The sequence below is a fragment of the Lepisma saccharinum genome, chromosome 13 (genome assembly GCF_977018435.1).
Source record: "Lepisma saccharinum chromosome 13, izLepSacc3.1, whole genome shotgun sequence".
Classification (NCBI taxonomy): Eukaryota; Metazoa; Arthropoda; class Insecta; order Zygentoma; family Lepismatidae; genus Lepisma; species Lepisma saccharinum.
Window position 1 is genome coordinate 13,856,625 of NC_139241.1, and position 13,898 is coordinate 13,870,522.

The window sequence follows — 13,898 nt, forward strand, 5'->3', positions numbered from 1 at the left end:
TCACTTGCATGTTGCTCGGTCTATGCAGTTTTCTCAATGGCATGCATCATGTCGCTTCGGTCTGTTGTTCTTGCATGCAGGATGAATGTTTTGCTTTATACTGAATGAGACTGTCGCTTGTCATCTGCAGCTTCATTCTGAAAGCTCCTTCAATGGCACAGGTCATATTGCCTCAGTCTTATTTGTGCATGCGTGATGAATGCTTGCTTATAGACTGAATTGGTCCTTGTCACTCGTCACTTTAATGTGACACCCCCACTGTCGGATATTGCTTCAGTCTGAATGTTCTCTATACTTAACAAGATTGTTAGCTACTTCATCAGAGATTAAGATTTAATTTAGCCTGTATATCACAGAGAACAAATTGTAAGTACTGTTGTTGGAAAAGGCTGGCTTTTTTTCTTTTTTGGACATTTGCGGCCAGTCTTATTTGCTTTTGCTTTAGTGCCAGTGATTTTCAACTGCCAGGCTGCAAAAGGTCCATTGCACCCAGGGGTTGACGACTAATTTAAATCTAATTTTATATTTAACAGCAAGTCTATACATCTATGCCATATTAATTAAGGGTGAACATTAATTTTCCATATAAACTTTAAAGATCAGAAATGTAATTTATGAGTGAAATTGTTGGGATCAGGGCATCGACTTGTAAGAAACACATTTACTGGGCTGTGGTCTCACAAACAGCCAAAATACATCATGTACTGGAAAGTCAGAATATACAATACCGGAAGTATCTCCAATTGCTTTCAAATTCGGCATACTCACTAATTTTGGCCTCGTAATCACAAATCTGCAGTTAAAATCTAGAAATTGCAAAATAACCTTGTCAATTACCGCTATGATTCTCCATACACTAATATGGAAACCATGTTTTCTGATATGAAGACGTCTTCCTTTCCACACAAGAGTATTGCTACCTTCTGTTCTGATGTCACACGAGGAATGCCTACGAGGTTACGTCGGGTTCCATTAGCATAAATACAATGAAAAATTGGTAATACTTCCGTATAGTGGTGACACCTAGGAGTCATTTATTTCGCACTTTTTTTCATTGCTAACATACAATTCTGCATTGCGGAACATTTCTTTAGGTGTAATAATGAATTTCTAATGGAAATAATGTCTATTTCTTACATTTACGAGTACTTACTGTTCTTCCTTTTCTTGGTTCTCTAACATGCAATATGGTGATAGCGTACTGGTTCATCGCTCAATGTGGCAGTGTTTTGTCGATTTGGAGTGTGAATGCAGTGTTTCAACCTTATTCACCGAAAAATACCTAATTTCGTGGCCAGATTGGAAATTATGCTAATACCTCGTTAGCCCCACAAACCATTGACGTTAGCCCCACAAACCGTCAACATCATGGTATCTATTTGACAGGGAAATCATGTCAGTGTTTCCAAACCCTTTTCTTTTAACTATGCTTGCCTAACCTAACCAAACCTAACCTTATCGGAATGGTTCGTGGGGCTATCCATCAGCTACCCGTGCATAATGTACAATTTGCACACGTGACGAACACGATAGTAGGTCTTTTTTGGTGAAGAAGGTTGGAAACACTGATATTCAAAAACAAAAGAAGCGATATCATTCGCAAAGTAAGCGATATCGCACCGTAACGTGCTTTCGGTAGCACTTAGAAAAATGCTATATTTTAGTAGAAAAAGTGTTTGTTTCTATGTAAAAAGCATAATGGCACCTTGAACTATGTTCCGCAATACACAATGGACATTTCCACTCAATTTTTTTTTCAACAATTTTAAAAACTACACCCTGGAAAAATGACTTCTGCAAGTTCTCGCGTTTCTCTGCGTCCAGTTTAAGGCAAAAACGAGACTTCCAAAGTTGCGAGGCTAGCGTTGTGCTGAAAACAGGTCGCCGCCATGTTAACACGACTTAGAGAGCTCGTTTGTCGTCTGCTACGAACGTCCGGTTTACTGCGGGTAGCCCACGGTGAGCGAACATGTGCAGCAGTTTTACAAATCTGTACAGATTTAAATGGAAGAAGGAGCGATAGTGGAAAGGAAAGCTATGCATTGTAATGATCATTCTTCCATGAAATATCCCTGCTGCTCACGTGCAAGATAAATGAAAGGGTTCTGCTGCGTGCATGTTCTCAGGTCATGCAAAAAATATTTCTTGTAAAATTGGTTGCTGACCAAACTTTCAAAAATATATATATTTTAAACTTATATTTATCGAAATTTGCCGCAACCTATGTAGTGCAAAATAACAATTTTCACATTTTTCACTTTATTTATAAAACCTATTTTACTTTATTTTCCATAAAGCAATTTCAGTTTGTGTTTCATTTCTGTTGCGCAAGTTATAATCAAATATTTTTGGACAATTAAGAGAAAATACAGTGAGAAGATTACATCAGTTGCACAGTACAAATGAATAATTAGTTTATGTGTAATTATTACAAGGAAATAATGTGTATAACCAAGGACATATTTAAGGGGGTTCAATGGGCCCAGCCCCCTTTGGTTCACTAAAATTACCAGAGTTACCTGTTCTATCCGCTTGTTGATAAAAATTTCTTCGGACTTATTTTATTCTCTTAAATTAGAGACATAGGACGGGATACGGATGGGAAGGAAATTACGTAATTCCACACACCAGATGGGACTGCAGACCAAATGTCTGCAACTTCCAGATAGTTTCAGAATTTCTGCGATAAGAAACTGCATTGAGACAGTCAAATCAGTTATGTTTCCCCCTCGAGTCATCTTAAAGATACTTGGTTTTTAAAAACGCAGTGACACAAGATGAGCAGAAGAGTATCAATACTAGCGTGACTTTGTGACTACATACACACAACTTTGTCGGGTCCAGCACCCCCTGCTCCCCAACAAGTTTCCGGCCAGCAGTGTCCTGGATTTTCACTTACGAAATAAAGCAACCCTAATCATACCAAAAGTTGATCCATCCCCCCCCCCCCCCACATGAACTATATATACGTGCCCATGTGTACAACAATATCCCATACAAGACCCAGCCTTGGTCTCGGTCTCGTTCTCGTTGAGAGTTCCAAATGTCTGCCTCGTGTTTATTTGTAAATGAACATCCGTCTCGGTTTGGGAGGGCAATTCTCGTTCTCGTCTCAAGTCTAGAAAAATATAGAATTAACAACGTATGCAAAGGCTTATCATTATTTTTTTTTACTACTCATTTCAACGATACGAGCCATTGAAAACTGAATATTATCCTGCTTATACGGGGTGATTGGTAATTCGACCTATTCCTGGAAAGGGGTAATACTAGAGCACATTTGCAACAAATTTGACCCTATGCACCTGGGGTCGGAAATCAATGGGTTTCGAATTATTGCAGTTTGTAGATTTTCGTGACATGTTCCGACTTGCAACCAAAAAACTACTAATTGTGAAAAAACTACTACACCCTGGACACTTAATCGACACGTTGCTAACAGCTGATGAATGAGTGACTACTGGGGAAAAAATTCATGCCCAAAATTCCCATACCCACAAAAAAAAACAGTCATTGGTGCACACGTCATGAAGAAATTTGGAAATTATCGTTTAAATCGAAGAGGATTACTGAAAAAAATGGTAACACACTTAGCGTAAAAATTAGGGGAAAAACTTCTACGTTTCATAAGCTCTCCAAAAAGATACAAATGTTGTCAACTGGCACACGGGTTAGGGGGAAAATCTGAATAAAAAGCGGAGAAGGCACGTTGTAGACTTCTTTGTAAAGTGAAAAGAAGTTGTCGGTTGTGAGAAATAAAGGAACGAAAATGAGTTAAATAATAATGTTATTTACCATTCTCATGATTCCAAGTTGTCAGAATTAACTGTTACGAAAACTACAAATCCTGTTCAAATTACCTCCCCGGTTACGTATGCAAGCATGCAGCCTGCAGCGTACTTCAGACACAGTCACTCGCGTTGACACACTGTCTCTTATGTATTGGGTGGCTTTCACAATTCTCTCTCTCAACTCTTCTTGGGAATCCACTGGTGGACTGTAGACTAATTTCTTTCATGTGACCCCAAATGTAAAAGTCGCATGCTATTGAGGAGGGAGATCCTGTCAAGAAGGATGGATTTTTGTCGATTTTTACTACATACCGACACTGAAGACCTCCATCACCTGACAATAATTCTATGGACGGACGAATCCAAATTCGATCGCAATGGTATTACTAATTTTCATAATGCGCATTTTTGGGCCCCTAAGGGTCATAACTCAAGAAAATCTAAAGAAAATGCTCACCAGAGAAAATTCTCTAAATGTGTAGATGGGAATCATCCACAATCATGTGATCAGGCCATTCTTTCTGCCACAAAACCTAAACGGCATTACCTACGAAAACTTCCTAAGGGAAGAATTGATGATGCTGCTGGAGGATGTGCCGCTCGCCACAAGATGGGGTATGCTTTACCAACATGATGGCTGTCCAGCTTACTATTTCCGAGGTGTGCGCCAGTGACTGGACGACAATTATCCCATGCAATGGATTGGTCGAGGCGGTCCGAAACCCTGGCCAACGAGGAGTCCGGATTTGATGCCATGCGACTTTTACATTTGGGGTCACATGAAAGAGTTAGTCTACAGTCCACCAGTGGATTCCCAAGAAGAGTCGAGAGAGAGAATTGTGACAGCCGTCCAATACATAAGAGACTTGAGTGTCAACGCGAGTGACTGTGTCTGAAGTACGCTGCAGGTTGCATGCTTGCATACGTAACCGGGGAGGTAATTTGAACAGGATTTGTAGTTTTCGTAACAGTTAATTCTGACAACCTGGAATCATAAGAATGGTAAATAACATTATTATTTCACTCATTTTCGTTCCTTTATTTCTCACAACCGACAACTTCTTTTCACTTTACAAAGAAGTCTACAACGTGCCTTCTCCGCTTTTTATTCAGATTTTCCCCCTAACCCGTGTGCCAGTTGACGTTTGTATCTTTTTGGAGAGCTTATGAAACGTGGAAGTTTTTCCTGTAATTTTTACGCTAAGTGTGTTACCATTTTTTTCAGTAATCCTCTTCAATTTAAACGATAATTTCCAAATTTCTTCGTGACGTGTGCACCAATTTTGGGCATGATTTTTTTCCCTAGTAGTCACTCATTCGTCAGCTGTTAGCAACGTGTCGATTAAGTGTCCAGGGTGCAGTAGTTTTTTTCACAATTAGTAGTTTTTTGGTCGCAAGTTGGAATATGTCACGAAAATCTACAAACTGCAATAACTCGAAACCCATTGATTTCCGACCCCAGGTGCATAGGGTCAAATTTGTTGCAAATGTGCTCTAGTATTACCCCTTTCCAGGAATAGGTCGAATTACCAATCACCCTGTATATGCAAACCAAACAGAAGATTCAGAATTACCAGGAATGAACTGGCGTTGTAATTATTATACACAAAATTCATGATTTATCTGAGGAAGTTGTATGTTCCAGGTTTGACTCTCGACCTGGGCATGACTGTTTCCTTGTGAGTGACATTTCATTGAACTGGAAATTGTTACATGGGAGGATGTTTGCTCGAGACTTTGGGGACAGCTAGGGGGATGCTTCTATTGTTAATGTTAGTGTTGCTCATGAGAAGAGACATTTTCCATCTCGTGTCATAAAAAGAGATGGGACAAGTGAATGTTTTCGAAATGAGATGGGACAGAAAAAAAAGTTCATCTCGTATCGTGGCAGGTTGGGTGATACTTAGATTGTGCTTGTTGTTGGTGGTGGTAGTGTGTGTGTGGGGAGGGGGTGTGTCCTCCTGCACCCCGACTTCGAATACTGCTTGTAGTCATTCATCTTCATTGTAGCGATTAGCCAAAAGTGGGAAGAAATGTGATGTTAGAGAAGATACATACAAAATTAACCATGTGTTCTCATCGTTGTGGTTAAACAAAGTGACGGAAAAGCAACGTAAAAGTAGGCTAAATACAAAAAATTTGCAATATATATATTAACTGAAGAAAACTGTCATTTACTGCAGGAAATTTAAAAACTCCCCATACCTTTTTATACCGTATCACCTCTTATATTGCAGAAATTGGCATGTAAACCAGAGTGTTCTAAACATATTATCTTAAAATTTGCGAAGAAAATATTATGATGAAAATTGTAATTTCAGAAAAGGCATTCCTATAACATTAAGTTCTTGCCATTCAGAACCAACCTATGTATTCGCAATGAACAAGGCTGTTTACCTGTTCAGCCATTGACTGTTACAAGTTTTGCTCTGTCACCCTAATGGGAAAACCCTCTACCGAGTGGCTGAATTATAGTAAATACTGCTTACTGCTAGGGCATAATTCATCTCCAAGAAATGGAGTACAGATTTTTGCACTGGAAGTTACAAGATACTTGTTTTACACAGTAACAAGTGACTTTGCTGTCGCTTCCGCAGCTCATGCTAAGTTGACGGGACGAGCAGAAGTCCTGCATGCACGCAAGTGATGACGTAGGAGGTGAATTTCAGCTGTGTTTGAAGGCGTGTTTCTCGAGAACCAAAACAAATACCGCAGAGATATTTTGCACATCTCATGTTTGTGTCATTATCTGTAAAATGAATGGAATTAAAACGTTTTTCATGTCAAAGTGGAAATGTCCATTGGTAAGTACGAATCATGCAAAAAATATCAGATTTTAATGTGCCTCCATCTATGAAACTGGTACCAAGAATTATTTTTTACGCTAAGAGAACTAAACCTACCCTAAAATTAAAAAGCTTTCTTGCGTGACGTAATAACACAACGTTGCTCAAGTGTTGTGCAATAAGTGAGACCCCTTGCATGGAGCATTGATTTGCATGTGAGAAAATGGAGTCTTGCGAAAAGGTGGAAAGCATGTTTGCCCACGAACTAATCATGGTAAGGTTAGGTTAGGCAAGCATAGTTAAAATTCAGGGTCATCATAAACATAGTTTTGAAATGCTAATCATTGCAAAAAATAGTTGTTTTCTTCATAAATCAAGGGTGTTTACTCCGTTCACGGACCTACTTATTTCGGGATATTTGCAATTTATAGACGTGACCGCCAAATTTTAACTGCAGATTCGTGATTACGAGGCTAAAAATAGTGAGTATGACGGATTTGAAAGCAATTGAAGATACTTCCGGTATTGTAAATTCGCTCCTAAAGAGATTTGATACTAGATTTTCAAAAGAAAAAGCTTTTGGTTCATGTACGTGTTCGTATAACAAATTCAAACATTGAAAATCATATCATATACTAATCATACTATTAGGTTCTATTAAAAACACATACAAAACTACTCTAGTTATGTGAATATGTTTATACTATTTGGTCTAGGAATTAATTCATGCGGTTGTTATGCACACATTGAAGCTGTAGTTCAAACACAAAATACATTAAGAAAAATATTGTACATCGCGAGCTACCACTTTCGCCCTCTGTCAGGCAAGTTACGGATTCCGTGGCGAAAGAAGTCCTCATCCTTTGAAGCGATCCAGTCAGACCCATTTTTCGATATCTTCTGAAGAAGTGAACCGCTGTCCAATCAAATCGTTATTCATGCAATTGAACAAGTAGTAGTCCGAAGGAGCAACGTCTGGTGAATACGGCGGGTGGGGTAAAACTTCCCATCCGACATTTTCTAAATAGGTTTTGACCGGTTTTGCGACATGTGGGCGAGCGTTATCATGTTGAAAAATAAGTTTATCATGTCTGTTCTCCCATTCTGGTAGTTTCCTGGCCAGAGCTTGCTTCAAACGCATTAATTGTCATCCATAACGTTCTCCATTAATAGTTTCACCCGGTTGCAGCAGCTCATAGTACACATTTCATATCCCACCATATGCACAGCATAACCTTTGCACAGTGAATATCTCGTTTCGGATGTGATGGACCTGGTTCACCTGGCTTCACCCAGGCCTTTTTTCATTTCGGGTTCTCGTAATGGATCCACTTCTCATCGCCAGTAACAATGCGATGCAAAAACCCCTTTCTTTTCTGTCTTTGAAGCAGCAATTCGCAAATGGTTTTTCGTCTTTCAACGTCTCTGTCTTTCAATTCATGTGGAACCCACATCTTTTGAATCATTCCCATGGCTTTGAGGCATTTGGAAACTGTTGTTTGATCAACGCCTAATGCTTCTGCAAGTTCTTCCTGCATTTGACACAAATCCTGATCGAGCAATGCTCTCAATTCTTCGTCTTCAAATTTTTTTGGCTGTCCAGGTCGCTCTTGGTCTTCCAGGCCGAAATCACCACTTCTAAATCGTGCAAACCACTTCTGACACGTTCGCTCAGCTAATGCATGGTCACCATACACTTCCACCAAAATATGATGACTTTCGGTAGCACTTTTCTTCAGGTTAAAGTAATGAAGCAGAACACCCCGCAAAAACACTTTATCTGGCACGAACTGCGCCATGTTCAGTTGACTACCAAATGCTGTTGTTGACGCGTCAATCAACTGCCCTATACTACGAACGATGCACGCTGACAGGAGTTTTCAATGCATGTGTGGATACACAGAACTCTAACACAATACGCTCGTTACGCCATCTTTGTCCAGGTGCACAAATTAATTCCTAGACCAAATACATAGATATATTTAATAAACCTACCGAAATATAAAGATAAGGTTCGGAAAGAACCGACCATTAAAAAAAGCCAGCTTTTTTGAAAACAATGTTTTTCTAGCTACGAACTTCATATTGTAAACTGTATTTTATATTTAGAAACAAGTGTATATATAAAATATTTAGAAACGAGTGTCTATGTTACAGTAGGGACATAAACGAAAACCACGAACAGGAAAAATATTGCCAACTCTTGTACTTTTATTGATTTGAGACACTTTTGCGAAAAGGCCGAAAAAAAAACAACCAAAAAAACTGGTTTTTATTACCACTTCCAACTCTATTTATGGGTAATTCTGTGCCCTCTTCAGATTATAAATTTTGGTACATGTCTGTTATATCGGAGACACATTTCTTTATTTTTACAGAAGAAACTACTTATGGAAATGAGTTTCTGTAGCATTTTGAAAGTTCGTGGAGGTATTTTCTCACCGTAGCATGATGCACAAGTAATAAGCATTTATGATATAATAAATTTGCATTTTGTGCAAAGCGACAACATTACGCCATTGTTTCCATTATGTACCTACAGATGGCGCAAGCATCGAAAGTCACGCGGTTTCACCAGTGTTTCCAAATGTGCCTTTTTTTTTAACTATGCTTACCTAACCTAACCTTGCTGGAAATGGTCCATGGGGCTATCATGAATGGATTTTGGGGCTATCCATCAATGGTTCATGGGGCGGTAACAGTTCCGATTGTTTTATGATTTCTCCTAGAACAAAGACTAATTATCGTAGAATTTTGGAAATCATTGTCACACGAAATTTGAACCTTCCTTAAAGTAATGTTTGGACTAGAAAGAAGTTATTTATGTTGAAAAAAAAAACTTGAAAATTACCTTACACACTTCTCATGGACATGATATTCTCCGTCCACAAGCAACAGTAAATATCGTAGAAGCGTGGGAATGAATGTAGGGTAATTATGCGATATAGCCCGAACATCTCTCACTCGTTTATTTAGTTCATTTTAGCATTGCTACTTACCTATTCTGCATTTCGGAAGATTCTTTAAGGTGAAGTTATGCCTTTTTCCATAAAATAGTGTCAAATTTTCATGTTACGAGTTATTATTTGTCTTCCTTGTTCTGCTTGGATAACAGACAATATGGCGTGCACTCATCATGTCATCGCACGTCGTGCTTGTGTTTTGTCGATTTGGAGTGGGTATGCAGTGTTTCAACCTTCTTAACCGAAAAATACCTACTTTCGTCTTCATTATGTCATCACAAACCATTGACGGATAGCACCAAAAAACCATTGACGGATAGCCCCACAAACCATTGATGGCTAACGCCACAAACCATTGACGGATAACCCCAAAAACCATTCATGTTAGCCCCACAGACCATTTCCAGCAAGGTTAAGTTAGGTTGGGTCAGGTTAGGTAAGCATAGTTATAAAAGAAAAAAATTCTCGTAAAAAAAGGCATGTTTGGAAACACTGGCGAGACTGCGTGACTTTCGACACTCGCGCCATCTGCAGGTACATAATGGAAACAACGGCATAATGTTGTCGCTTTACAGCAACTGCAAGTTCCTTACATATTATTTCGTGTTCTGCCGCATTCAATGGTGAAGTTTTCGGTACTAGTTTACTATCCTTCGGACACATTTATTTATTTTTACAGAAAAAACTACTTGCTGTAATAAGTTCCTGTAGCATTGTCGAACATCAGGAAGGTGTTTTGTGTGATGTGGGAATGTTTCATAGCTGAAATTCATGTTCTTCGTTGAAAATTAATTCTCCGACGGAGAATAGCGTTTGGCGCTTACACCTTCGTACACCATCACGCGTCGTCTTCTTCTTCATGCATCACTCATCATGATTGTGTTTTGTTCATGTTCATTGGGTATGCAGTGTTTCGAACTGTCTGCGTTTGCAACGAGAGTTAGAAGGATGGCATGTCGCTAGCCCTACGAACCATTGGCACTGGCCCCACGAACCATTGACACGTGGATAGGCTAGTTCGGTTAGGTTAGGGAAACATAGTTAAAATTTGGTGTCGTGTTAGTATCAGGATCTAGAAATTGGAAATAATTGTGAACCATTGACGCTAGCCCCACGAACCATTGGTGCTAACCCCTTGAACCATTGGTGCTAGCCCCATGAACCATTGGTGCTAGCCCCATGAACCATTGGTGCTAACCCCATGAACCATTGGTGCTAGCCCCATGAACCACTGGTGCTAGCCCCATGAACCACTGGTGCTAGCCCCATGAACCACTGGTGCTAGCCCCATGAACCACTGGTGCTAGCCCCATGAACCACTGGTGCTAGCCCCATGAACCATTAGCGCTAGCCCCTCGAACCATTGGCGCTAGCCATTCGAACCATTGGTGCTAGCCCCATGAACCATTGGCGCTAGCCCCACGAACCATTGGTGCGTGATTAGGTTAGTTCAGTTAGGTTAGAAAACATAGTTAAAATTTGGTGTCGTGTTAGTATCAGGATCTAGAAATTGGAAATAATTGCGAACCATTGATGCTAGCCCCACGAACCATTGGTGCTAGCCCCATGAACCATTGATGCTAGCCCCACAAACCATTGGCGCTAGAACCACAAACCATTGGCACGTGGTTAGGGTAGTTCAGTTAGGTTAGGAAACATAGTTAAAATTTGGTGTCGTGGTAGTATCAGGAATATATATATTTGGGGTAACACTTTACTATACCTGAGACAGATTCCTTCAAATTTACAGGAGAAAGTACTTACGGAATTCACTTTCTGGAGTGTTGTTGATGTTCCGGAATGTAGTTTTGGTCCATTTTAATGCGAATCCATGTGGTTTTATACGAAAATCTATTTCCGACGCGCTATTGCTGCTGCCGCCAATTGCTTTCTGCACGAGAGCACAATACGCGATATTGCAGCTGCTACAAGCCGATGTTGTCCGTATATGCTAAATTGAACGAAAGGAGTGCTAGTGGAACCTAACCTAACAGGCCTAACCTAACCTAGTAGGCATACCTCGTCCCCGTAAGTAAGTAAAAAAGTCAATTTAAAATTCCTAAAGTGTTTTTAATTTTTAAAAAATTATTTCCGACGCGCTATACGCGATATTGCTGCTGCTACAAGCCGATGTTGTCCGTATATGCTAAATTGAACGAAAGGAGTGCTAATGGAACCTAACCTAACAGGCCTAACCTAACCTAGTAGGCATACCTCGTCCCCGTAAGTAAGTAAAAAAGTCAATTTAAAATTCCTAAAGTGTTTTTAAGTTTTAAAAAATTATTTCCGACGCGCTATACGCGATATTGCTGCTGCTACAAGCCGATTTTGTCCGTATATGCTAAATTGAACGAAAGGAGTGCTACTCGTAAATGTAAGAAATATACATTATTTTCGTTACAAATTCCATTATTTCACCTAAATAAGTGTTCCGGAGTGCAGAATAGTACATTAGCAATGTAAAAAAGTGCGAAAGAAATCATTCCCAGGTGTCTCAGGTATAGTAAAGTAGTACCATATTGGGTTGTGAAACAAAAAAATTCGCGAAAATCGACAGTTTCCATTCCGAAAACTAATGCCTTATTTTAGCTTATTTTGCAATTTCTAGATGTTTCCCACTTATTCCAGGATGGATAGCCCCAAAAACGATTCACGGATAGCGCCACATAAGATTACAATTTTCTTCGTAAAAGAACGCAAAAAAAAAAGAAAAAGAAATAGATCTGATGAACTTTGTTCATGAGCATTTCTTGGGTCCCGAAGGTTGAAACACTGCATAACAATTGAAAATCGAGGAAAGACAAGCCCGACGCGTCATTATGTAGGAAGGTGTACGTGCCATATTGTGTGTGAGGCAAGCGGAAAGGCTAGGAGAAAGAAGTACTGATAATGTGAAAAATTGTTCTTACTTTCATCAAAACAACGTCAATACACCTTCAGGAATGTTCCGCGAAGGAGATACGTAAGTACAAATGTCAAAAATTTGACAAAAGACAAGCACGACGCGTGATTATGTAGGAAGGTGTACTCGCCATATTGTGTCTCAGGCAAGCGAAAAGGCCTACCAGAAAGACGTACTGGTAATGTGAAAAATTGCTCTTACTTTCATCAAAACAACGTTGATACACATTCAGGAATGTTCCGTGAAGCAGATACGTAAGTACGAATGTCAAAAATTGACAAAACGAAAAATTAGAGGTGTCCGAAGGATAGTAAATTTTTACCGTTTCTCCTGTAAATTTGAAGAAATCCGTTCTGGCCATATCGCATATTTACCGAATGTAGAAGTAAATCGGAACCTTAGTAGAATGCTAAGGGAACCAAACCTAACCTGCCTAATCTAACCACGAAAGCATATATTGAACAAAACCTTAAGTAATCGCTAAAACTCCGCAGTATGTGTTAACAGACGTACATCGAAATTGAACCATGTAAAAACTGCATTCGTAGCATGATGAAACAAAAAATAAAACAAAAGGAACTTGGGCCCTCCGATATAACAGACATTTACCTAAATTTTCATTTCTCTTGGCTGTAAATTGAGGAACAAACATAGGCACAGAGTTTACCGACCTCAATTTAATACAACATAATACACAAATAATTTTCGAAAAAGTTACCTACAGAAATATAACTACAAATTTAACCATCATCCATTAATTTTGCACAATCACAAAAGTTCATTGAATATTATTCCTACAATTTTATAAACCTAGGACAGGAAACAAGAAAACCTACTATGTTCATACTCGTAACTTACCATGGTGCAAAGAACATAACAAAGTGGTTCTTCTTCGGGAGCTCTTCTTTGAAAATTTCTGATCCATAAAGAAAGCTACTAGTATCCTCATGGGCCTGTGTAACCGCAATAATGAACACTAAGATGGTGCAAATATAACCGAACATCTTTTATCTATAAAACTCCAAAAGTATATACTTCGATATGACGCGCCAGAAATATCTTACTATTCCAACGCTACGACAACTTCATGGAAAACAAAATCACAGTTGTTGTCCGTCTGCTTCTGTAGTTTGTGTCTGGGTCTTGCAATTAGCACAATGCTATAAAAAAGACAAAATACCTTCCCATATGTTTCCTATTTTACGTAATGTTCCGTTCGATTTAGATTGCGTTTGAATAAAATGCAATGAGTTAGGAAACCTTCACACAAAAAGTCACATTTATTTGTTTCTGCATTACCGGTATAAGATTTGACATTTTATGTATAATCTAGGACAAATTGTAAGACCTGTTCGTGGCTATGGTGATTCAGTGTTGCAGCTTCCCAAGAAGAATTACACAGATTAAGAAGTAGTTACCTCAATGTGCATTTTGGTTACTTTACTACGTTGCTTTT

The 13,898-nt window shown here is 39.1% G+C and overlaps 1 protein-coding gene across 1 annotated transcript in view; it reads right to left on the reverse strand.

The window, feature by feature from the left end:
• Positions 1-13,577, reverse strand: part of LOC145997182 (thioredoxin domain-containing protein 5 homolog) — a 61,940-nt gene extending 48,363 nt beyond the window's left edge. The window contains exon 1 of the mRNA XM_083133893.1: positions 13,301-13,577. Within this exon, the coding sequence (XP_082990019.1) occupies positions 13,301-13,446 (146 nt within the window). The 5' untranslated portion in view covers positions 13,447-13,577. The remainder of the gene's footprint in view (positions 1-13,300) is intronic.
• Positions 13,578-13,898: the final 321 nt, after the last annotated feature.